This window comes from Trichinella spiralis (assembly GCF_000181795.1).
Source record: "Trichinella spiralis strain ISS 195 chromosome Unknown Scfld8, whole genome shotgun sequence".
NCBI lineage: Eukaryota > Metazoa > Nematoda > Enoplea > Trichinellida > Trichinellidae > Trichinella > Trichinella spiralis.
The window spans coordinates 582,511-607,327 of record NW_003526947.1 but is presented as its reverse complement, the minus strand read 5'-3'; the positions used below and the strand labels follow the sequence as shown (position 1 = coordinate 607,327).

At 32.1% G+C, this 24,817-nt stretch overlaps 7 protein-coding genes across 7 annotated transcripts; 5 read left to right on the top strand and 2 right to left on the bottom strand.

The window, feature by feature from the left end:
• The first annotated feature begins 1,050 nt into the window (after positions 1 to 1,050).
• Tsp_10395 (hypothetical protein) lies at positions 1,051 to 1,811 on the top strand. The gene is made up of 3 exons (XM_003372786.1): positions 1,051 to 1,065; positions 1,264 to 1,549; positions 1,777 to 1,811. The coding sequence occupies exons 1-3, from the start codon at positions 1,051 to 1,053 to the stop codon at positions 1,809 to 1,811; spliced, it is 336 nt and encodes a 111-aa protein (XP_003372834.1).
• A 1,226-nt stretch (positions 1,812 to 3,037) lies between these two features.
• Tsp_10394 (putative RhoGEF domain protein) lies at positions 3,038 to 6,857 on the top strand. The gene is given in 14 exon segments (XM_003372785.1): positions 3,038 to 3,064; positions 3,106 to 3,204; positions 3,323 to 3,492; positions 4,236 to 4,302; positions 4,364 to 4,467; positions 4,526 to 4,595; positions 4,662 to 4,748; positions 4,819 to 4,911; positions 4,986 to 5,150; positions 5,167 to 5,235; positions 5,674 to 5,829; positions 5,888 to 6,105; positions 6,166 to 6,723; positions 6,752 to 6,857. 14 exon segments carry the CDS (start codon positions 3,038 to 3,040, stop codon positions 6,855 to 6,857), a joined length of 1,989 nt encoding a protein of 662 aa, XP_003372833.1.
• Positions 6,858 to 10,295: 3,438 nt separating this feature from the next.
• Positions 10,296 to 12,228, bottom strand: Tsp_10393 (M-phase inducer phosphatase 1-B). Its single transcript, XM_003372784.1, has 11 exons — positions 12,175 to 12,228; positions 12,043 to 12,120; positions 11,913 to 11,996; positions 11,693 to 11,830; positions 11,422 to 11,464; positions 11,330 to 11,367; positions 11,212 to 11,277; positions 11,049 to 11,144; positions 10,845 to 10,978; positions 10,670 to 10,787; positions 10,296 to 10,391 (listed from the first exon to the last, which is right to left on the bottom strand). Exons 1-11 carry the CDS (start codon positions 12,226 to 12,228, stop codon positions 10,296 to 10,298), a joined length of 945 nt encoding a protein of 314 aa, XP_003372832.1.
• Positions 12,229 to 12,663: 435 nt separating this feature from the next.
• On the top strand, positions 12,664 to 14,596 carry Tsp_10392 (M-phase inducer phosphatase 1-B). Its single transcript, XM_003372783.1, has 11 exons — positions 12,664 to 12,717; positions 12,772 to 12,849; positions 12,896 to 12,979; positions 13,062 to 13,199; positions 13,428 to 13,470; positions 13,525 to 13,562; positions 13,615 to 13,680; positions 13,748 to 13,843; positions 13,914 to 14,047; positions 14,105 to 14,222; positions 14,501 to 14,596. Exons 1-11 carry the CDS (start codon positions 12,664 to 12,666, stop codon positions 14,594 to 14,596), a joined length of 945 nt encoding a protein of 314 aa, XP_003372831.1.
• A 1,406-nt stretch (positions 14,597 to 16,002) lies between these two features.
• Tsp_10391 (hypothetical protein) lies at positions 16,003 to 17,953 on the top strand. The gene is made up of 2 exons (XM_003372782.1): positions 16,003 to 16,036; positions 17,883 to 17,953. The coding sequence occupies exons 1-2, from the start codon at positions 16,003 to 16,005 to the stop codon at positions 17,951 to 17,953; spliced, it is 105 nt and encodes a 34-aa protein (XP_003372830.1).
• A 4,009-nt stretch (positions 17,954 to 21,962) lies between these two features.
• Tsp_10390 (hypothetical protein) lies at positions 21,963 to 22,436 on the bottom strand. Its single transcript, XM_003372781.1, has 2 exons — positions 22,318 to 22,436; positions 21,963 to 21,993 (listed from the first exon to the last, which is right to left on the bottom strand). Exons 1-2 carry the CDS (start codon positions 22,434 to 22,436, stop codon positions 21,963 to 21,965), a joined length of 150 nt encoding a protein of 49 aa, XP_003372829.1.
• Positions 22,437 to 23,793: 1,357 nt separating this feature from the next.
• Tsp_10389a (conserved hypothetical protein) lies at positions 23,794 to 24,609 on the top strand (the record flags this gene model as incomplete). Its single annotated transcript, XM_003372780.1, has 3 exons — positions 23,794 to 23,879; positions 24,398 to 24,425; positions 24,508 to 24,609. Coding segments are annotated over exons 1-3 (216 nt in total), but the record flags the coding sequence as incomplete, so codon positions are not given.
• Between the last annotated feature and the right edge of the window lie 208 nt (positions 24,610 to 24,817).

Genomic DNA, 24,817 nt, shown 5'->3' with positions numbered 1-24,817 from the left:
AGTGTTTCTTTGTTGTTGTCGTGTGTTTTTTCTTTTTCTTTTTCGCTTCACAATGTAGGAAAAAGATTTGAAAAAGAAAAAAAATATAATCACAGTCACGTGCGCATGGTGGCAGGCAGTTCGATTTATTTTCGTATCATTCGAAACGATCTTTTTATTCAACGTGGGTAGGTAGTGGTTTTTTTTCTATTTTTTTGAATATTTCCCTACCTTAGTCATACTGTAGATTGGAATTTTGAGAACTTGATTAATTTTTACGCATCGTCGTTATGCGATGTTTATTCATATTCAGTTGAAAAGAAAAAGTTTTATTTTTAGAAAAATTTTTTCAAACGCTGCTCTTTGCTTGCTTGTTGTTTTATTTTTTTTGCTTTCACTGCAAATTTGCAAAAGTGTTTGACTTGGACAACTGATTAAATTCATACTGAAATGAATAAACCAACTGATCTATTGTTCACGTTGCTCACACACACACACACATCAGTTGATCTTCTGACATTGGAAGATTGGGAAAAATTTTATCATCTGATTTACATTCAAAATTCTGCCAAGCATAACCATTGATGAATGAATAATAGAGAATTTTATTATTAGTTGAATTCTATTCGACGAATGTAGTTCATTATGTTATTATTAGTAGAATGACGAAAAAAATGCTTTCCATTTTTTCTTTTCGATCACTGTTCTATTGTTGATCGGTGATTTTTCGGTTCATACTTGTTGATTTAACCGGATCTAGTGTGTGTTTATCAGCTGGTGAATAATGTTAAGACACGTTATTCCTTTTTTCTTACAGTTTTTGGCCACTGAATTAATTTAAAATTATCAACACACACACACATATATATTTATATGTATATGTTGTTGCTGTTTATTATTGAAATATACTGTCGTTCTTTACTTGTTAATTAATTGTTTGTAAAGTTTTTACAAGTTGGTTAACTGTCAGTGAAATATTTCAATTGAAGAAGTATAGGAAAAAAATTTACGGTTCAATTCCAATTGTGAAAGTGAGCATGCATATGTAGAAGACAAGACAACATTGACAGAATGTTGTTGTTGAGGGTATTTTGTTGTAAATGTGTAAAGTGGTTTCATAAATGAACCGCGATAGCAAATAACGTGTGCGTGTGCGCGTACATGTGCAATATATTAATATAATATTTTATATAAATAAATAAATAAATAAATATACATTTTTTTAAATTCATTCATAACAGTTTGTCATCATTGTTGTATATTTACCTTATCTGTTGGTTTAAGGAAGTGACCCCTGGAGCTGCGTTCCCAGGTTCATTAGCACCGTTGAATTGTCGTCCGTCGTCGTTGTTGAGTCGAGCACCGACAGTAGTACGCAGCGAGATAATTGCAGCCGAATTGGCTCCGAACGTGGTTGACGAAGATCTTACTTTGCCCCAAGATATTGTCATACCACCGCCGATGGAATCACTTGCATCTGAAAAGTTGATTGCTGCCAACGATCAACAAAAGCAATCCAACAGCAGCAATTATAACAGCAACAACAACACAAGCAACAATAATTCTGTAAGTATATAAAAATTGTATACAAGATGCATGTAAATGTAATGTAATGTAATATTCGATTTGTTTGGTTTTGCTAAATAAAGTTGCTCAATTATTAAACAATTGATATTGTATCTGGACAAGTAGGATGGATTTCAAATAAATATTCGCTTGTTTCAATTGATTTATTTTTATGAATGATCAATGATTATTTTCTTTGGTGATTATATATATATATTTTTCTTATAACAGATTGTCCGTGTAGTAAAAAAAATGGTGGTCATTAACTTCCATCGATCACTTATGTAAATTATAATTATTGTTGTTTTGTTTTGTAAAATCCAAATAGAGATGATTGGAGTGTGATCAGTGTTCTCTTTTTTACTCATTATTATTATAAATATTGTGAGTAAAATATCTAAATATTTATGGAATAAAAATTTAACCCATTTCTTTTAACAATTTGTATTTCTTTGATTTTTAAATTGTGATAATTGTGCACATTTATAATAATAATAATAAATGTATAAAATTCGGTTCGGTTTGTTTCGTTTTATTTGTTATTGCATGCAGTTGTTATTATTAAAAAATTATCCGGATGTTTTAATGGTAAAAAGATTTTTTTTATTATTTTTGTTATATATTCATTGAATGAGGTGTTGTTGTCGATGGTGGGGATGAATTCATTACTGAAATTTAATTAATTGTCAAATGTTTGATTAATTGTGTAGACGCAGAGAGAGAGAGAGAGAGGTAGATGAGAAAATAGTGACAAAATCAAGTCGACATGGACAATCAATAATGGACAATGAGAAACAAAATCGAATCGATTCAAATCCTCTTTTGTGCTTTTCTTGAAATGATTTCTTATTGATTTATATATGAGCAAATAATAAACAGAACAACACAACCAATTGTGTTTTGTATGTATCCATCCGGTAAACAAATAGTTCATTGTAAATTTATTATTTATTCTTTTTTACGCAATAGAAGAGGGATGATTTAATTTTATTTTGCAGCATTTCTCACGTTATTATTCAGATTTATTCATATACTTGTTGTTGTTGTTCTTTTTGTTGTGTGTATGTAGATATTGTACATATATCAATGTCATGTGGCAGTTCGCTTCCTTAAAAGTTAATTTGTGTTAATTAATAATTTTATTTCAAATAATTCTACCACAGTGAAAAATCAGTCGATCGGATTCGTTTAAATTCGATCGTGTTCAATTTGATTTATTAGTTGTTATTCTAAATTTTATTTCGTTAATCTCAGTAAAATATCACAAAAAACTACTTTTTCACTTCACTCCTCGTGCTTGTTTATTTATTTTGACAACTTTTTTCAAAACATTATTTTTTGCTATTTTTCACACCGGAACCACCCAGTATACACCATACAAAAATACTGCTAGTTGTCGTCGTTTGTCATTACTGCTAATAATATAATTATTTCAATTTTTAATTATTATTTTTTCTTTAAATTGATTATTAATAAAAATTTCATGTTGCAAATGAAATTAATTAATTCATCATGGATTGTTTCTTGTGTTGATGGTTTATTTTTTTGTTTGATAAACAGATAACGGGGTCCGTCACGACGAGCAGCGGAAGCAGCGCGGGTGAAGAACTGCTGCTGTCTTCTGGTGGTGTGATTTCCAAAATGGATCGTCTTCAATTGGTAAATGGAAGAGAAAAAATAATTATAATTTTTACATTTATTGAATTATTAATATTATTTTGTGAATGTTTTTGAAAATTTTCTTTTTTGGTTTTGCAAATTTGATAATTTATTTCAGTGTGCGGATGATCAGTCATCATCACAGACGTGCCTGTCATCATCGGCTTTGGCTAATCAGACCGCCGCCGCCGGCTCGTTGGAGTCGGAAAAATCTGAACCATCATTATCCGCCAATGGAACACGTACGACGGAAATATCCGAACAACAACAAGCTATAGAAAAACGAAGGTACGTACGTTCTGCTCTGTTTTATTTTCCGACATTTTTGCACGTGATGATGAATATGTTTATTACAAGTAATTTAATTTTGTAAAATGCTATTCCACTCTGTTGTATTGTTTGATAATCGTCATTCAACTATTCCATATTCCATGTATGGAAAATATTTTTTTTTAATTATTTTCTTTCAAATACCGTGTGTATATGTCAGCTTTTTTGACAAATGTTAAAATTTGGCGAATCTCATTTATCCTTGTGGCACAAACAACGTTTCTGTTTGCTGTTCATATTATTATTCATGGCAATGGTTTCTGAAATGACAGTTTTTCACAAGAGCGTTATGGCGGAAATTGTAACTGAAAAGTCTAGAAACGACGTGTGATATTATGTGATATATATATACTGTTGGGCAACATGCGATAAGATGGTGAAGGATATTCTTCAGATTCAAGTGAAAAGGGCCGTCTTCTTCTGTTCAAAGGTGATCGATCGTAATCTCAAGAGTCCATTTGAACATTAAAAGAACTCAAACCGTACGTCGATCGTTATGCCTGCACACTTTTCACTACAGCTCGTGTTGCCTTCATTTTGCATTATACGCATTAATTTTGTACGAAAATTATCATTGTTCAAATTGATGAAATTATATTAATATCAGCGATTGCTTCAATCTGTAATTCAATTTGAAAAAAAAATATTTTATTACTGCACTTCTTTTACTTTGCATATTTTCGCTTTCTTCTTTTAAACAGGTATGTTTTACAAGAGCTGGTAGAAACAGAGCGTGACTACGTCAAAGATTTGGGTAGCATTGTTGAAGTGAGTTTGATACGATATATTTTATAAATTTACGATTTAATTTTAAAAAATAAATTTTCAGGGTTACATTACCACCATTGAATCGATGGAACTACCGGAAGATATGAAAGGGAAAGAACGTATTGTGTTTGCGAATATACAACAAATTTATGAATTTCATAAAAAGTGAATACATTGATAATTATTGTCGGATCGTTTTTTTATTTATTATTTTTTTATTAAGCATATTCTCGAAAGAGATTGAAAAATGTCTTGAAGATTACGAAGCGGCCGGTAGAGCTTTCGTTAAATATGTAAATTCAGTTTGAAGAAAAAAATACTTATGAGAAAAAATTTCAAAATGGATTTTGTTTTTGCAGGAGCGTCGTTTGCACATGTATGTTGTTTATTGTCAGAACAAGCCCAAGTCGGAATTTTTAGTTTCCGAATACGAATCCTTCTTTAATGTAAGTATTTCGATTAATTTTCATCCCACATACAGTTTGTGTATTTGTTTATTTTTTCCATTTCGAATAGGATATCAAACAAAAACTTGGCCATCGTCTCACTTTGACTGACCTGCTGATCAAACCAGTGCAGCGTATTATGAAATATCAGTTGTTGTTGAAGGTGGATTTGGATGAGAAAATTTCCATGCGAAATTTTTGCACTTGTATATGTGACTTGGATCTTTTCTCTTGTAGGATATTGTCAAGTACACAGCCCGAGCTAATGAAGATACGACCGTCCTGAACAAAGCATTGCAGGTGATGCTTGTCGTGCCAAAGGCTTGTGATAATATGATGCACGTTGGACGATTGCAAGGCTTTGATGGAAAAATTACTTCTCAGGGAAAGCTGTTGCACCAGGTATTGTTGTTTATAGGTTGACATTCTGCTCTTGTTGTACAGTTTTCCCGTTACAAACTCCACTTTACGTGATGTCCCGGGTAGAGTATTTTAATGTGATATGCAAGTGATATTGTAAGGGATTGGTGGTATACAACAACACACTTCCCCTCTTTAAGCAGAGGTATCCGTCCTTTCATTTCATCTCTCGTGGTTGAAATTTTTGATCAACGTGCCATTTCGATATCAGGCCAATTTCAGTGCGAACGAATTTTGTTGTTAGTTACCAAGTGTACTTTCATTCATTCACTAAAACAAAGCTATATAAATACATTTAGAATGTATATAATTTTTAAAAATACAGCGATTAAAAATTTTTTTATTTTTCCATTGATAAGAATCCAGTATAGAATAATGAATGCGTAAGAGCGACAACGAGTGAAATTTACTAGCGAAAAAAATCAGTCAATTCTACTCCTGAGGGATTGGTTTATTAACTAACTTACTGTTTATTTTTACATTTTTAAATTGTACTCCACCACAGGGAACGTTGCTTGTGTCGGATAATCCGTCACCGCAATTGTTCAAGCCGAAAGAGCGTCGGGTTTTCCTGTTCGAACAGTCGCTGATCATTGCTGACTGCATTCCGTCCAAGAAAGAGTTTGGCTGTCCAAACTATATCTACAAAACCCACATCATGGTAATCCACAGCTCGCACTGTAGATATTTTATTGTTTAATTTATTTATTATTCTCTAGATCAACAAATTGGGCTTGGAAAGTGATGTTCCCGGTGAACCGTTGAGGTTCATTTTGAAAAATAAAGATCCTGCCAATCAAGTCGATACCGTTGTACAAGCTAATCCGGGTGAAAAAGAGCAATGGGTCAGTTGTATCAAGCAACTGTTGGACACGCAGATGAATTTTTTGAAAGCACTTCAGCATCCGATTGCATATCAGAAAGGTTTGAGCAAAGAGTAAGTACGCTTGATATTTAATTTTCTTTTCATTTTCGTTTTATTTTATTTTATTTATAGCGACAGTAAAGAAGAGGTTACTGCTGAATTGACCACCAGTTCTAGTATTGGTGGTGGTGGTGGTGGTGGTGCTAGTGGTAATGGTCGTTTGAATGTTTCATCGTCCGGTGATTTTTCTGAAGAATCTCCTGCACGTGGAATGTTGAATGCTTGCTGTCGGTCACGTTCGCAGAATTCAAATTTGGTAGTGCCAAATTCTGCCAGCAATGCTTCCGCTTTACGTCGTGCCAGCAACGCCGAAGGAAGTGTCGTGGAGACAACTAAAAAGAGTCACATGCTTCCTATGCGTTCTGGACATTTGATTGCCGGCGCCAAAGAGGGAACGTCTGACGCAGCATCGCCTAGATCGTCCAAGAATAAACTGTTCGGTGGGATCCGTCATACGTTGAAATCGAAAACCGGTGGTACTACTGCTGCTGCTGCCACTGGTGGTGGTGGTGGTAGTAGTAGCACTTCTGCTTTTGCTAACACTGTCCCTTCTACTACCAATTCAAGAAGTTGCGGTGGATCGAAAACTATTAAATCGCCAACTTCGCCCGTTTCTGGCATCAAACCGAAGTAGACTGCTTCAAATCTGATGTTACAGTAACCAACCAAGACGAACAACAACAACAACAGAAAAATGTACAGAAAGAATGAAAAAGAAGAAAAATTGTCCCCTTAGCGACATATTTGAACGATGCTTTATTTAGTTTTGTTTTTATCTTTATTTACAATTTGGTAAGCAATACTTTTTTCCTTTTCTTCTTCTTCTTCTTCTTCTTTGCGCTGTTCGCCTCATTTATATCCCATAAAGGCGTGAGACAAGCTTTCATGATTTTCATCCTATTTTCGATGTTTGTTAACATTTATACGTTGTACTCTACAATAGTATCGTATTTTTGCATTCATCTGAAAATTTTATCTTGTGCTGTACCATTCTTAGGAAATTCTTCTTAATTTTCACGTTGAAAAAAATTTTTTTTATTTACTTTTTTTACTTGGCTTCTATTGGTTTTTTCCAAAGGGCGAAGTACTTGTTTATTTCTTACTTGATGTGGTGCCTCGGTTCGCTGTTGCGTAATATTTTTTTTAATAATTGTGCATTTGTAATTAATTTTGATCTTGGGAAAAAAAACTTTTTTTCCTCGTGCTTCACTGATACTTCCTTAGTCGTAAAATGGATCCACCCTCTGACAGTTGAGTATGTTTTAACGCTGCTCTTAGCAGTGCTGCTTTTCAGAGCGTGTTGTTTTAGTATTTGCATATACTGTCCAGTACTGACTGCACTGTACTGTATTTTTCCTTACTGTTTATAGGCATTATCCAACTATTTTACATTAATTACTACTGCATCATATTATTTACTCATACTGTTTTGCAATGTGATTTTTTATATTGCTTTATTAATGAAGTTTGATTTGTTTAAAATAATTGGTGATTTATTTCATCGTTGAAAATCCAACGCATATAAGTAAGTCAGCACGAAAGTTCTTTTTTTTATTTCAAATTTTCTGCTGGCTCTTACGCGCAACCAACGGCATTATGCATCACAAGAAGGCAGTGTGAAAAGTAGTTATCGGGCGAAGAGGTTTCATTCAGATTTTGTTGTATTTTTATTTTTCACTTAATGCTCCTTGCCGTGGACGACAGCTTGGTGTTCGGTTTTTTGCGCATGTTGATGTTTCTCTTTGTATTTTTTGTTGTAGAGAAATTATTTTCAAGACAAATTTTTAGCAAAAAATGAAATTATAATGGCTGAGGTTGTACATAACCGTGGAAAAAGTGTATTTTTATTTGTTAGCAATTTGATGCAGTTTCAGTTTACTTTTAAGAACTTCGCTCTGTATTCTGACTTTGTTTATTTGATCAGCTGAAGGCTGATAGGCTTGCTGCGCGACATTTGTCACTAATGACTGATTGTGATTTTAGCTGGCTGGCCAGCGTTGGATACCCAGCGTCAGTATATAGAGGGACTGTAGAGGGCTTTTGAACTAAATTTGACTAAACAAATAACATAAAAACCACTGTGCTGTTTCTGAATCTTCTCTCCTTAGCAGAGATTAAATAATTATTAGAAAATTTATCATTTTTATACAGTCAATGATTTCAAATAAAACACTAAATAATGCTAAATTAAATTGTGACAGTTCATCTGATTTCATATCTATGCCTAAAAGTAATTAATTACAAACTGCTGCTAACAGATGCTGAAGAAATAAGATGTGTGTGGTTCATGATTTTGGCCAAAAGTATTTTACAATTAAGCCGCCTCTTTTTCCAGCATACAAGTAAAGAACAACATTAGAAAACGAGACAGCACTTACTTCGTTTTCACATTGCAAGCGATGCAATTTGAAAGCAAAACAGGAATGGGAATGAACAATTATTTACAGTAACCAACAAATTGTACCTACTTTTAAGTTGAACTGCGACTGTTTTAATTTTGAGTAAAAATTTAAAAAAGTAATGAAGCAGAACTTTATGATATGCTATAATTTTACAAATATGCCAGCAGGCGTCAACTTTAACTCTGAATGAATGTGTGCTGACTGCTTTCACTTACTGCAATGAATACCTGCACTTCACAAGAGAGTAAATTCAATGATACAGACATCAGTGGCGTTGATTTTTTATCCGATTGGTGCATTTGTCTGAGATGAGCTATTGGCTGAAGTATCCTGGACAGCTCAATCAGGGATTATGCCGTTGATTGCACTGCAGTTATTGGCTGACACTGAGTTCTTTTTTTCCAATTACCCGCAACGTGGGCGAAAAAAAGAGAGAGACAGACAGACAGATCCAGCCAGACAAATGGAAAATTCTCCCATTGCTAAACACGTTCAGCGTGAGCCAAAAGAGAGCACGGTCGTAAAGTTTTATAATGAAAAGCCAGGATAACACGCTCTCCATTTGAGCATAAAAATAGCTTCAAAAACTGAGAAAATGCACATCTTGTTGTTCAACTGACCGCTCTATGCGTTGCGTCATTGTTGTGCGTAATGTTTGAACATCATCCATTAAAGCTCATTTTCATCCTTCGCATCACACATACCACTTGTATTTAAATTTTGAAACATCCATATAATGGTAACAAGTGGACCGTAGTGAAGAAATAAATGGGAGACTGTCGTAAAGTGAAGATCGCTTTGTCATTTCTCTGAAGCATGTTGCATATAGAATAGATGCGAAGCCGTTAATTGGCGTATGGCTTTGTTGTTTTTTAATTATTCTGATTTGAGCAGCAATTGGGCAAATAGCTTACACCACTCGATAAGCTCTTCAGCTACTATCAGCGATTGGATGATTGCTTTCATCACGTTTTGTCCGAATTATTGGTGCTCCGCTACTGACCGACATTCCATGTTCATAAACAGCACCTTGTTGCCTTTTCAAAAACGAAGCTTTTATGAGACAACTTGTAACAGTAAAAATTTTTTCATTGGTAAAAAATCTGTAATTTTTCGTTAAAGAGAATTAATTTATTATACAATTTCAAAGTAAATCTACTTCAGCCTCACGTAACATTTCTGTACAATGGCAAAATCTTCATGTGCAAATTGTTTTACATTATATAGCAAAGCGGAGTAATATTTCAGGCTAATTTAAGGCATACTGGTCTTTAAAAAATGCATTCCAAACTCTACATAGATTTACATTTCACCGACTACTGAAGATTATCTTATGATCAGTCATAAACTACCATACTAATTGTATTTCTCTGCTGACCACTTCTTTGGCTTTCAAATTAGTTGATATAGTCCCTTCACAATTTCTCTATCTCGAAATTGGAATGCAAATAGATGGCTTTTGATATAACAACAATAATAACCTGTTATGTTGAGTCAATTCAGCTTGCTTCAGCTCACACAGAATATTTATCATTGTGATTTGCACACCTTAGGGTGCAGCATCATCATCTGTGTAACAATTTTTGGTTGTTGCTTCTTGCAAACATGAACTGAATATCATCGCTGAAACTTTGCTAGCTGATAAACATGGATATCAAGCGTTGATTCAAATAATGCAAAATTAGTATAAAATTTATTTTCTAATTCCAAAATTTATTATATGATAAATACATTTGATAATTGATTAAAATCAGAATTTCATTCATGTTAATTGATTTATAAAACTTCATTGTTAGACAACTAGTAATGCAGTTTCCGCTTCTGACGATAGGTGATCAGTTCATGTTTATGAGATTCTGCTACCATAGGCACATAATTTGGTGGTTCACAATAGTCCTAAAAATGATGTAAGTAATAACATTATTACTGAAGGAAAGCAGCAGTAATTTCACTCATTTCAAAGTTATAAAGGTTTTACAAAGTTCAAATGGTACAGTCATCAATGTAGAAAGTTTTCGGTCATAAATAAATTTGAAATTGTGCTCTTCAAATATTATGTCTTAATTATATGAGCAGATTATGAATAACTTATTCTTCATTATAAATATTAATTTGAGCAAGCTGTAATGTTTGTTTGAAATGAATATTCGACAAAAATGAATGCATGAAAGTACCTTGTACTGCTTGTAAAAACAGTTGTAGCCTTTGTCAAGTAGGTAAATTTCAGGATAGTACAAATTTGGATAGCATTCTCGATTGGTTGTTCTATCGAAATTGCGCAAAAATCGATACCTAGAAAAAAATGACCAGTAAAATATTTATTTATCCATTTTCATAAAACACACGTACATGTTTGGGCCCCTTTGTTGTGAAAATTCACAGTAAAACACCAACACCTTTTTCTTATTCGCAACAGAGGGAAGGTCTTCATCAACAAACAGATAGTTCACAAGCTGATGTTTTTCAAAGATATTTATAGCACCCTAAGTATAGAAAATAAAAATTTATTTAAAACAATCAAAGAAGATTGTCAAGAAAAGATAATGAAAATACCCTGATATGACCGCCATCATATTCGAAGGGGTACCGGCAGTCAATTATATCAAATTGCATTATCAATTCAGCTCTTTTGTTTATAAGATTTACCAACTAAAAGCATTCATTTGAAAATTCAATTAAGCACATTTGGAAGAAAATTTTTAGAAATTTTACTTACATCATCAGCTGTAACGCTTTGAACATCCGGAACTTTGCTGGATTTGAAAAAGGGTAACAATGTATTCTAAATTTTATCAAATCTTAATGGAAATCAAAAAATAAACATAGTAATTTACTTTTTCAACAAAATTCCAGTACTCATCAAAATCAAGATCTGAAAATTCAAGATGAAATAACAATTGGAAAATACAAAATATGACATTAATACCTGCTACACTCTTGAAATCAGAAACTGGAGGTATTAGTGGAAACTATAAAAAGAAAAAAATTATTCTGCAATGTACAAAATAAATTAAGTTGAATTATTTATTAAATTACTACAAATAATTCTAAGAAATAAAAGTCATTTAAGTTCGATGTACAGAAATTAATTTTAATCATTTCTTCATCTATCATTCAAACTCATTATATTTGCATATCATATCTTGCTTGTTTCTTCAAGAGAAATACGAATATTATAAAAAATAATCATTTCTTACTTGACTCCATTTCTCACTGCAACGTGTGCCGCTCACCGTTTGAGAATTGCTCAAATCAGTGTTACTTGATGACAGGCAATTATTAATCAATTTCCTCTCAGCTAGTGAAGCATTTTCCGCCAAATTCCTCCTCGAAATCTACATTACAAAATAAAGAAACTCAAAAATGTAGAAAGCAAAATGGAAAGATAAGTAATGAAATTTTAATATTTTATATTACAAGAGCCTTCTCTTCTTTATTAATAAGACGGTTCTTAACATCTTGTAGCACTGTCATTTCTCCATTTTTTGTTGTTGCACGATTCTAAAGAAACTTTCTAAAAATAGAGAAATATTGTATTCAATATTACCTTCTCTTCTTTATTATTAAGACAGTTCGTAACATCCTGTAGCAATGACATTTCTCCATTTTTTTTGGTTGCACGATTCTAAAGAAACTTTTTTATATTAAAAATAGAGAAATATTGTATTCAAAATTTTACCTTGTTGCGGATTTGATCTTCGAGAAGTACGTTTTTCACCATTTGGTTTTCCATTTTATCCACTCTTCTTGTAAAAGTAATATACTTGTTAAACTTTTACTTTCACTCAAGTGGAATGACAAAAAGCAAATTGAGAGACCCCTTCTTTGCTTGCAGAAATACAGTGAACTGAAAGCTTAATGTATGGAACAGTTTGAAACTTGTTTAAACTAAATAGCATTAAAATTCTGTTTTAGTTTAAATCACTTTAAACGTACAACGTTATGTTTAGTTTAATTTAAACAAGTTGTGTTTAGTTTAAACAATATGTTTAGTTTAGTTTTGTTTAAACAAGTTTAAAATTTTATCCACTATTTTAATATATTAAGCTTTCAGTTCATTGTATTTCTGCAAGCAAAGAAGGGGTCTCTCAATTTGCTTTTTGTCATTCCACTTGAGTGAAAGTAAAAGTTTAACAAGTATATTACTTTTACAAGAAGAGTGGATAAAATGGAAAACCAAATGGTGAAAAACGTACATCTCGAAGATCGAATCCGCAACAAGGTAAAATTTTGAATACAATATTTCTCTATTTTTAATATGAAAAAGTTTCTTTAGAATCGTGCAACCAAAAAAAATGGAGAAATGTCATTGCTACAGGATGTTACGAACTGTCTTAATAATAAAGAAGAGAAGGTAATATTGAATACAATATTTCTCTATTTTTAGAAAGTTTCTTTAGAATCGTGCAACAACAAAAAATGGAGAAATGACAGTGCTACAAGATGTTAAGAACCGTCTTATTAATAAAGAAGAGAAGGCTCTTGTAATATAAAATATTAAAATTTCATTACTTATCTTTCCATTTTGCTTTCTACATTTTTGAGTTTCTTTATTTTGTAATGTAGATTTCGAGGAGGAATTTGGCGGAAAATGCTTCACTAGCAGAGAGGAAATTGATTAATAATTGCCTGTCATCAAGTAACACTGATTTGAGCAATTCTCAAACGGTGAGCGGCACACGTTGCAGTGAGAAATGGAGTCAAGTAAGAAATGATTATTTTTTATAATATTCGTATTTCTCTCGAAGAAACAAGCAAGATATGATATACAAATATAATGAGTTTGAATGATAGATGAAGAAATGATTAAAATTAATTTCTGTGCATCGAACTTAAATGACTTTTATTTCTTAGAATTATTTGTAGTAATTTAATAAATAATTCAACTTAATTTATTTTGTACATTGCAGAATAATTTTTTTCTTTTTATAGTTTCCGCTAATACCTCCAGTTTCTGATTTCAAGAGTGTAGCAGGTATTAATGTCATTTTTTGTATTTTCCAATTGTTATTTCATCTTGAATTTTCAGATCTTGATTTTGATGAGTACTGGAATTTTGTTGAAAAAGTAAATTACTATGTTTATTTTTTGATTTCCATTAAGATTTGATAAAATTTAGAATACATTGTTACCCTATTTCAAATCCAGCAAAGTTCCGGATGTTCAAAGCGTTACAGCTGATGATGTAAGTAAAATTTCTAAAAATTTTCTTCCAAATGTGCTTAATTGAATTTTCAAATGAATGCTTTTAGTTGGTAAATCTTATAAACAAAAGAGCTGAATTGATAATGCAATTTGATATAATTGACTGCCGGTACCCCTTCGAATATGATGGCGGTCATATCAGGGTATTTTCATTATCTTTTCTTGACAATCTTCTTTGATTGTTTTAAATAAATTTTTATTTTCTATACTTAGGGTGCTATAAATATCTTTGAAAAACATCAGCTTGTGAACTATCTGTTTGTTGATGAAGACCTTCCCTCTGTTGCGAATAAGAAAAAGGTGTTGGTGTTTTACTGTGAATTTTCACAACAAAGGGGCCCAAACATGTACGTGTGTTTTATGAAAATGGATAAATAAATATTTTACTGGTCATTTTTTTCTAGGTATCGATTTTTGCGCAATTTCGATAGAACAACCAATCGAGAATGCTATCCAAATTTGTACTATCCTGAAATTTACCTACTTGACAAAGGCTACAACTGTTTTTACAAGCAGTACAAGGTACTTTCATGCATTCATTTTTGTCCAATATTCATTTCAAACAAACATTACAGCTTGCTCAAATTAATATTTATAATGAAGAATAAGTTATTCATAATCTGCTCATATAATTAATACATAATACTTGAAGAACACAATTTCAAATTTATTTATGACCGACAACTTTCTACATTGATGACTGTACCATTTGAACTTTGTATAACCTTTATAACTTTGAAATGAGTGAAATTACTGCTGCTTTCCTTCAGTAATAATGTTATTACTTGCATCATTTTTAGGACTATTGTGAACCACCAAATTATGTGCCTATGGTAGCAGAATCTCATAAACATGAACTGATCACCTATCGTCAGAAGCGGAAACTGCATTACTAGTTGTCTAACAATGAAGTTTTATAAATCAATTAACATGAATGAAATTCTGATTTTAATCAATTATCAAATGTATTTATCATATAATAAATTTTGGAATTAGAAAATAAATTTTATACTAATTTTGCATTATTTGAATCAACGCTTGATTTCCATGCTTGAATAATTTTCACAAGCGTTTAGATTTTCATATTTAGGCAGTTCAAAGTGCACTTGGCTTGTATTATAATTAAATAGTAATTTTTTTCATCAGACTTCAAAGCAGAAAATGATGAATAATGCTAATGTTTTGATAATTTGCGTAAACATGGAAAATTTATGACTGTCTTTTCAATGATTTTCACTTTTGCATGTTATATGACAGTTTTGAACTTTGAAGAAACATGATTTGCCGATTATAATGGTTAATAGAAATATTTGATTGCTTCATCAACTCGAATTATGTTATCCGAAGGCAAACTGAAATGAAGCTTGTTTCCCTGACATCGAAATGTATTTGTGAGATCTCGCTATTTGTTTGCCTTTCTGTTAACATCCACCAAAATTATGTCGGCCCAGCGGAGTGAACAATTTAAGTAGTACTTGTTCACCAATTCATTTCATGGAAAACTCTATGTAAGTGCAATGCAATCTCTTTTGCGTCATTCGTAGAAATAATTTTTGGCTAACGGTATGCTGAGAGTGAATGGTGGTGCGTTTTCAATGGAAAGACGGTCGTAGGTCCTTAAATTAGATATGATTTTTTGTTCATTTTATTATAATTTCTAGAAATTTTTTGTCGTGGTATGGAACTGTATATAAAGAAGGATGGATCTCAACCAAGTGGAGACGCTAATTTAGTTAAGTCTCATTTTTCTTCACTTATTTCGTTTTTTTACTGTAATGTATTTTCTGAAATTTCACGTCTAAGATGACAAGCCCTTTATTTGGAAAATTTTGTGGATGTAGAATAGTCAAAATATTCCATTATAAATGAGATATGTGCAAAATGTGTCAATGTTTACGATTAGCAGCAACTAAAATTTTAGTTTGTTCTGATATTCATTGTCGAGATACTTTACGTGAAGGTTGCTCGTCTGACGTGTATGCAAATCAACATTTTTAGTTAGCTTGATAATATTGACTACAAATGAATTTAACAGTGCCTCAGATAAAGTTATCTGAGTAATTATTTATCACGTGAAGGCAACAAAAACTTATGCTCTTTTTTAATTAATGAACAATATTCAGTTATCCACCTGATTTCTTTAGAAAGTCTTTAATTTGAACAATTTTATGGAGGGCAGTTTGCTGGCAGTTGTTTTAGATGTTCAGTAATTAGGATAGTTTATTATGAATGAGATTTATTTGATATGTTTTGATATTTTACATTACTGACAATTTTAAATATTTTTTGTAATACTGCCCAGATGATTCAAGAAAAACAGTTGAGTGTTGGTGCAGGTAAACTAGGTCGAATAACATTGCTTTTGCGAATATGCAAATTCAATTTTCCAGAAGCGTTTTGTTGCCAGTAGCAATGTGCTTGTTTGTTTGACTAAAGTGACTAACAATATCTGGTCTCTCAGCTTATTATCGTAATGCGAAACTACTACCGAAGTCCGCTTTTAACCCTTTGATGGATTCTGGAGTGGAGCTTGATACTAATATTCGCTAATGTCACATTCTCTTTTTGTTTGCATTCAAAGTGTATGCATTATAAAAATTTACGTATTAAATTTTTTAATTTTTTAAATATAGTCGTTAAATTAAAGCACGTTTTTGAAATGTTAAGTTCCAGCATTGAACTTTTGATAGAGGTGATATTGATAAAAATTAAATTTATTAAATGTAGCATCAAAGTAATTAAATTAACAAATCATTTTCAATTAGACTTCATTGGAAAATATATTTGTTTGTTTTAGATAAATGTGATCATAATTAAATGCAGAGAATTAGCATGCATCTGTAAATTTCTGATCATATGAAGCACAATGTGCTGAAATTTAATTTTGTAATACTTAATTTTTAATTTTGATACTGTTTTGCAAATATTTCTAGTTGTTGTTTTTTATATTTCTATCCTTATTAATCAGATGCTAAAATCCAAGGCGATTCATGACATAATACACTCCAATAGGTAAACACGTTGAAATCCGTCAAAAGTATGCAATAGGGAAGATATGAAAAATGAGAGCAACATCACTAATAGACAGGGTAGTTCTGAGAATTGTTTCGATAAATTGATTTCCATTAAAAGAGTTTTCATTTGCAATCATTTATGCTACCTTTGTATTCTGTGTCAAACTGTTAAATTATTCATATGTTCTGAATGTGCTGTTTACCTTTCCAAAATATTTTCAAATGTTATGTTTTTTATTATTATCCATAGAATTAATATCGCTACAATGTCACTTTTATATGTTATTTATGTTCATGTACATTTTTACAATAAATGCTAACCCTCTTAACTAGTCGTATTCGCAGATTTCTCAGCAAAGCCACGATTGCGTATTATTGAAAATTAATGTTTGTTCAAGTTGTACAAAATTGTTTGCAATTACGACGAAATTATAAAAGAGTTTTTAGCCATTTTCTTGAATACAAGTCGTTTGTCCAACTGAACTTCTGAATGGATATCTCCAAACATTCATAAAAACACTAGTCTCGGGAGGATTTCTTTGGTATAAATTGTTTATACATTTATTTTTTTACAGCATTTGGAATTTATTTCCACCGCTAAATGCTGAATCTGTTGCTCCCTTTGAATGACAGAATACAGTCATTGCCCAAATAACGGAATTCAAATTGCCATGTGTTTGCTATGAGTGATAATGAAAATGAACATTTCTTTACAGGATATAATATTTTTTTTACATGAAACATGCAGTTTCGAACCATGCCGCGTTAAATCAAGTATTGACGCATAAGTTATAGCTGCATTGTTGGGAATTTGATTTTTTTAGATATTTGATAAAGTTGCCGGTTTGAGCATTTGAAATTTATAGAATAAAAAGACTGCCATATTGGACGAAATAGGTTTCTAATGTGATAATTTTTGGATAATTCTTATCTCTGAATTGTATTAAGTCAAAAAATTTCAGTAAACAAAGGTTTTTGTTTTTGAAAGTTACTGTTGCTTAAATGAAAATCAGGAACAATTTTTATTAAAGTACATTCCTTTTTTCAGATGACAACATGGATAGTTTTTTTGTATCAGTTAATGACACTATTCCATATGCACATTTTCAACTTTTATTTTTTATTCTTTTTTATTTCGACTTCGTTAAAGTCCTATATTAATTTTCAGGTCCTTTTGTATATCTCAAGATATACACAATCACGGATGGTCCGGAATCGTTTATAATACTTAGCGAATAATTGTCTACCGATATAAATCAATTCACTTAATTTTTGGAAAAAATATTTTTTTCGAAAATTTCAAAATTTCATGGGGTATAAACTTTGCTGTTTTTGCGAAAATCGGCGAAAAATTTGTTTTCAAAATTTGGACTTTTCTTGATGATTATAGTTTTATATTAATAAAAGATAGTGTTTTGGAGAGTTTCTCCGTAAAGAACGGGTTTTCAAATTGGATATTTATTGAAGGAACAAATGGAATTTTGCATCAAAATTGCATTCCTATCTGTTCATTATAGCCAATTCGCATTTGAGAAGAGCAATTAATCAAATTATAAATGAAAGCAGTAGTGCCTGGAATAAATGTTCGTAAATTTTGAATTATATGGAATCGATGATTTATTTTCCAGAAATTTGATAAAACTACTTGTCTCCTAGTTTAACATTTATGAAAGGAATAAATGCAACATTGCATAAAATTTGCATTCCCATCTCTTGATTGTAACGAATTCTGATTTCAAATGCGCAATTAATCAAAGAAAATACGTTTGAAAAATTTTACGTTTTAAGGATGCTGTAACCGATATACAAAAGTCAGGAACAAATTTTACTTGGATGAGATGATTTTTTTGCTCATCCATTTAGAAGTTTTGAAATAACTATTCACAATATGGCTTTCTTTGCATATTTATTTATTCTGCATATTTTAATTCTCTTGTTTTCCTTCACACTAATATTCCATTACTAATGTTCCATTACTTCGAACAATTTATTCTATTACAACTGTAAAGGCATATATGACGAATACGCTACAAGAATAGTTGGACGAAGATCCTTGTTGTTTTCTAATTTTTCCGATCATTTCATATCATTTTGAAAGGAAATCGTTTTATCGACCTTTTCGTAAATGTCTTTGGCTATTACAGCGTTTGCTGTTTTACAGCGAAATGTTGAAAACTTTCTTTCTGTTGTTCAGATGATGTTCACATTGATAAATGATAGTGCTATTAATTGTTTATTTAGCAACTGACCATTAGTTTTGGAATAAATGGGCAGTAAACTTGGCGCCTTGTCTATCTTTATTTGCAGGAAAGCTGCCCATCTGCAACTTCCTCGAAACGGAACCAGGATGCATGATTTTCAGTATACGTGACATTTTTTACATTTGAGTAAAGTATCCATTCAAAATGCGTTGCGTGATGCAATATTTTTTTGTTTGAGTTATCTAATTTTCTTCCTTTTACGTTATATCCCTTTTCTTTCATTTCAATTTATGAAGAACAACAACTTTTCAAATCAACAGTCGAAAATATATTGATTTACATTTTATTATATTACATCAGAATTGAATAAAATCCCAATAATTTTTATAATTAGTTAAAGTTCCGATTGTGATGATGCCATTACGCTACTAGGACTAATCGTGCAGTGATTTCAGCTAGGGCAATGTCATATTCAAATTTTTTTCACTTGACCCTGAATAAAGTTGAAGAATGCAATCCTCATGATTATTCAGTTTTTCAGTGTGTAGAGCAGCAGTCAAGAAGCGCGCAAAGCTCTTCTTCTCAATACCATCTTCAATTTCAAAGTAAATGATCTTTCATTCCTTGGCTTCCGTTCTGTTCATATATGATTCACAAATGGTGAGCAAAAAATATAGTGAAAGATGAATGTACTATGCAATCTATGAGAAAGTTACTGAATAATTGGTGAGCCCTGCCACTGACTAATCCATTATCCCACATTTTGTGCAACAGTTTATCCAAAATACCGGTACCAATTTTTCATGTGCAGTTTCATTGACCTCCTCTGCTTAGCTTCTTTCCTATGGTGAGTGACTGAGACTTCATCACCGTTTTAGTAATGGTCACGTAACTCGCGGAGTTCTTCTTCTGGTTTCAAACATAACTGATGTTTCTTCTGTATTGTCGAACTTCAACTTTTTCACTTCATTAAATTTATTTTATCTTAGCGTACCGTGCAATATTTAAGCAATGATTACCCAGTAGTTTCAGAATAAATGGCCTATAGCGTTGGCACATTTATAGGTTTTGATATTTTTTGAAATTTAGCTATGATGGAGGATGTTATGTATGTTAAACATTTTCCACATTAAAGCATAGTATTCTCTGAAACAGGATACTTTTGTGCAGGTTTGGTACTACTCGGTCCCGCTTTTCTCTCATTGGTCATTACCCACGCTATTTTATTGGACCGTCAAATCTTAATCACAACTGAAGAGTTTGAATCAATGAGCAATTAGACAAAAAAAACCAATGCGACAAAGACTTCACTGAGGAATTAGACAAAGAAAACCATTACGACAAAGACTTCACGGCCAAATAAAATGAAAACCAATACAACAAAGATTTGACGGTCTAATAAAATAGCGTGGGCAAAGACCAATGAGAGAAAAGCGGGACCGAGTAAAATCACCCCTTTTGTGCAATATTTTCTGTCTTTTGGAATGCAGGCTTCCTTATTTTTTGTACAATTCCAACTGTTTTTAAACTTGTTGCTTCAGAATTGATCGCAGTGACATTGATGTGAATTGCATTGCAGAAACTGAAGTTTCATCAATGCCGCGAGAACAGTCTTACACTAAATGATGTGCATATGAGAAACAGTCAAGAATAATTCATATCTTTCTTGTCTCATGTTATCCATTTCTATTAGGCTATTACGCTGTAACTACACCACAGTCAATGTGATATGCTATTTATATTGTACACTTACTCTTGTACAACTCTTCAGAAAGTGCTCTTTGTGGTTAGCAATTCATTATAGTAGTGTGATATGGCCATCAGTGAAGCAGTGTTTTCAATTTTACTCGCTTAAATCATCTATGATTCAAAAATAGCTTATGCTTCATATTTTATGATTGTACGACTTCAACAATGGGCCAGCTGAAAGCTAGCAGATTTCTACTATTTTTTGCTATCGACATATATTCTATGCTTAGATGTCAGAGCGAAATTGATAATTTCCAGTAATGAGAATGAAAAATAGAATTTCTTTTAGAGATTCTTAAGAGAAAGTATGTAATATAATTGCATTGTTTATTACTTAACTATTTCTGCCTCTTTTCTAATATAGTTATTTCTCACCTAAATATTTGATGGTAATGTGAAATATTTTGCATGGCGTGCAGTATCAAGAATAGCAATTTCAATTTTTTTACAACTAATTGAAGATTCTAATATGCTAGATACTTGTTGAAATTAATTTTAATATTATTTGCATTGTTCATCACCTTACATGACTTTAAGCAAAAGAGCTTTCATTTCAGCAAACAAATTAATAAACGAGCACTTAATTTATGCTATTACGCTCTTACTCATGAAGAACTAGGTTGTTTTCCCATAACTGAAATTCACTTACTATCATACAATATTGCAGAATATTGTGGTCAGTCATTTTGACGTAAGAGGAGGTGTGCAAATGTAATCACACTCTTGCATACCGTCTATGATTAACAGGTAAATGATATTCGATAGTGTGCAGATATTCTATGCTTGATTTACTCAATATAACTAATAAATTGGGTTTTTCCGCTATTATTACTAACATTGAAATATTCCTATCCCTATATTGCTTTTGTTTCTTATAGATGCTGCAGACACACAAGTGCCACATCAATATAACCATTACTTGAGCCTGCATAAGGCAACCATTCACTATTTCGTACATTCTTAAATTCATATGCATGTTAAAAGCAACTAAGTAATACAATAATTATGCGGTTATCTGTTATGTCATTTGCAAGAATATTATCAAGTAAACAAATACACAGTAATCATGTTATGGAAAGTAATTGTAGCCGAATAGCAGTGCATGGCAATAACATTAAAATTCATGCGATTTGTTTTTAAATTTCTAATTCCTGATTATTTTCCAGAGTAGGAAATGTTGGAAAGGAAATGTACTTAAGTCTAACATGGGAAAAAAGACTATATGTAAGTAGAAAACATTATTTTACCTGTATTTAAATCATTTTGAAATTTAGAAAATTTATTCTAATGCATAACATTCATGGTAAAAAATTGAAAGTGACTGCTCGCCTGCAAGTAAATAATGGTATACCATTACACAACACAATGGTATACAAAGTTCTTCAACACCGCAATAATGCCATGCGAATAAGGGCCCTTATACCTCGATTTCGATCAGTATGATTTAAGCCCATCAGAAAATTTGATGTTCGCCTAATAAAGATATATCGACGACCAAAGCGTGCTACTCAAGTGTGAAATCACACGCTGAAAAGAAAGTGGGAAAACGTACATCTTTAACATTATCCAGCTAATTCGTCTGATGCTCGTGCATTGCGGCCAAACGATTATTACTCGATTGTGCCTTTACTCTTACCGATTTTCGTCACTCACCCAATCGACTGAGCCAGCGCAGAACAAAGCTTTACTGCAGTGAAGCATCCAAAAAGCTTTTTCAGGACTATCATGACAGAAAAACGACTGTACGGACTTAAAGTAATATGCTCGTTCATTCTGTCTTTTCGATTGATCTTGATCTTCTAATAGAAAAGTTCAGTTTCAAACGGAATTGAAACGTGTCGTTCATTTGCAACACAATTAAAATTACTAATTTTGAAGTTATTCTAACACGTTTTTGAGATTCCAATTTTGTTTAAATGAAAAAACGGCACTATTTTGTTTCTCGTTAGTCTGTCATGCATAATAATACATGTACATGAAAATCTTTTTGTATACTACACCCGCCTTTCTTTATAAATTAAACGCCTCTGTATATTTTACATTAAATGAAAGAACATAATTTCTTTTTACAAAACTATATATATGCATTTTCGGTTTCATTTCTACTCCATAATTAATTTTCTGCTGTTAAATAGTAATTAGACCGCATTAGATTTCACAAGACAAGATATTCTATCTTGGGGCAGCCTCAACATTACCTAATACTACTGATCGTGCAATTTCCAGCACACTCAGATTCTTATGAGAACCGGTTGCTTATGAATCAGGAAATCGAAAAAAACAGCTAAGAGCAGCATTTCCTGCATGAATTTCATAAAAAATCGATTGACTGAGATTATGAGGGAGAAGAAAGTAGGGGTGGTGGATCAGTAACGGAGTTGGCAGCTGAAATCGAGGAGGGGAAGGTGGAAAAGAGGTTTTTAGTGTCAGTATAGGATTTATATAGAAAACAGACAGGCAAGCTGGACAAAAAAAACGCGATATAGTGGCAGCTATTGCGATGTGGGACACAAGAATTTGCGGATGATAACGTAGGCAGAGTTTTAGGGAAAATAGGTGCAAAATAGGGAAACCGTGGAAAAGAAATGCATTTGTGGCTGCTACTGGAAAATTGTATCTGTTAATCAGGTTGGCCTTTTTGTTGGGCTGACAGGGGAATGTGAAGCTTGCAGAAAATCATCAGATGTCTCATTGTTCGCAAGCAAGCACAAAAGGCAAAAATCACAACGACATTAAAATATATCTGAAATTCAGACATAAATCACAAAGCAATAAATTAAGTGTATATGAAAATCTGCAAGTAATAATTTAACTGATGACAGCCGGCTTGACTGCAGCACAGCTTCAATGTTGTCTGTGAAATAAATACAAGTCTCATTTTACACAAATGACGTAAATCCAGCAGACAGTTTCATTTTGCATGAGTACAGAATGCAAAGTATGAAAAGGAAATAAAGCAGATGGAAAGAGAACGAGTAAAAGTATCTTTTATAATATGAAATTAAATTACCACTTCAAAAAATAAAATCACGGGAAAGATAATTAATAATTGAAGATACAGTAAGATACATTATTTAAATTGCCAAATTAATGATAAGAAGGGTTACTAAGTAATACACAAGGAGAGGAATGCATAGTTATTACTTTATTACGGTGCTGTTCGATAAACGGTGGCGCAGCGTAACCAAGGTGCAAGTGCAAGATGCCAAATTCAGGTGAACATTTAATACTGAAATTTATTATTCTGATGTTTCGCTATAAATGCATGTATATTTAAGTATTTAAGCACTTTTCAATTTCGAGATGCGTAAAACTTGAAGTAATTTTAGAGCAAAATTCTCAATTACATATAGTTGAACATTGACGGTTTTGAAAAAATCCATATTTCAATTTGCTATTTTAGGTAATCGTCTAAATTTAATTGGAGAAGAAGATAAAATTTTCAATTTACACTTGCTTATGGCATTCAATTTCATTCTCAACTTAGCATGTCGAATATCACTAATCGTATAAAGTTATCTATTATGCAGGACAGAAAAATGCCGCTTTCATACAGAAATCATTTTCAGTTTAATTTTATTTTCACTTTGTATTTTTTTCTAAATTTTTCACGATGAAGACATTAGATAAATCAAAATTTTTATATAGTTAATTATGCTTGGCATACAGCGCAACTAGTGTGCTCAATCATTGTTTATTTTTTGTTGACATTATGTTCTAATTCATATTAAAGTAACATAACCAACTTAACGAAAGGCCGGGTGTTTTAACGGCTACGTGGCGCAGTGGCTGGCCTTTTATGGCAAATTGGGCGGGTTTGGAAAAATTAACTTTCCTATTTAGCAGAGTGCGGAGTTAAAATTTGACTTTGGCTGGACTAAGCCAAAAGCTTTTGAACGAATATTTGGCTCCAATCCTATTTTGGGGGCTTTTAACCAACTGGGAGTAAGGGGGGGGGGTTAAAAAGATATAAGGAAAAAATCCTTTATCCTTTTTCAACCAAGGGGGGGGGGGGGGCAGGCCTTTCCTCTTGAAAAATTTTCCCAAAAACAAATTTTCCAATTTTGGTTTTGCCTTTTTGGAACCCTTAATGGCGCTGGGGCCCTGGCCATAAATAAAATTTTTAGTGTCACAACCCGAAAAAATGGCAAAA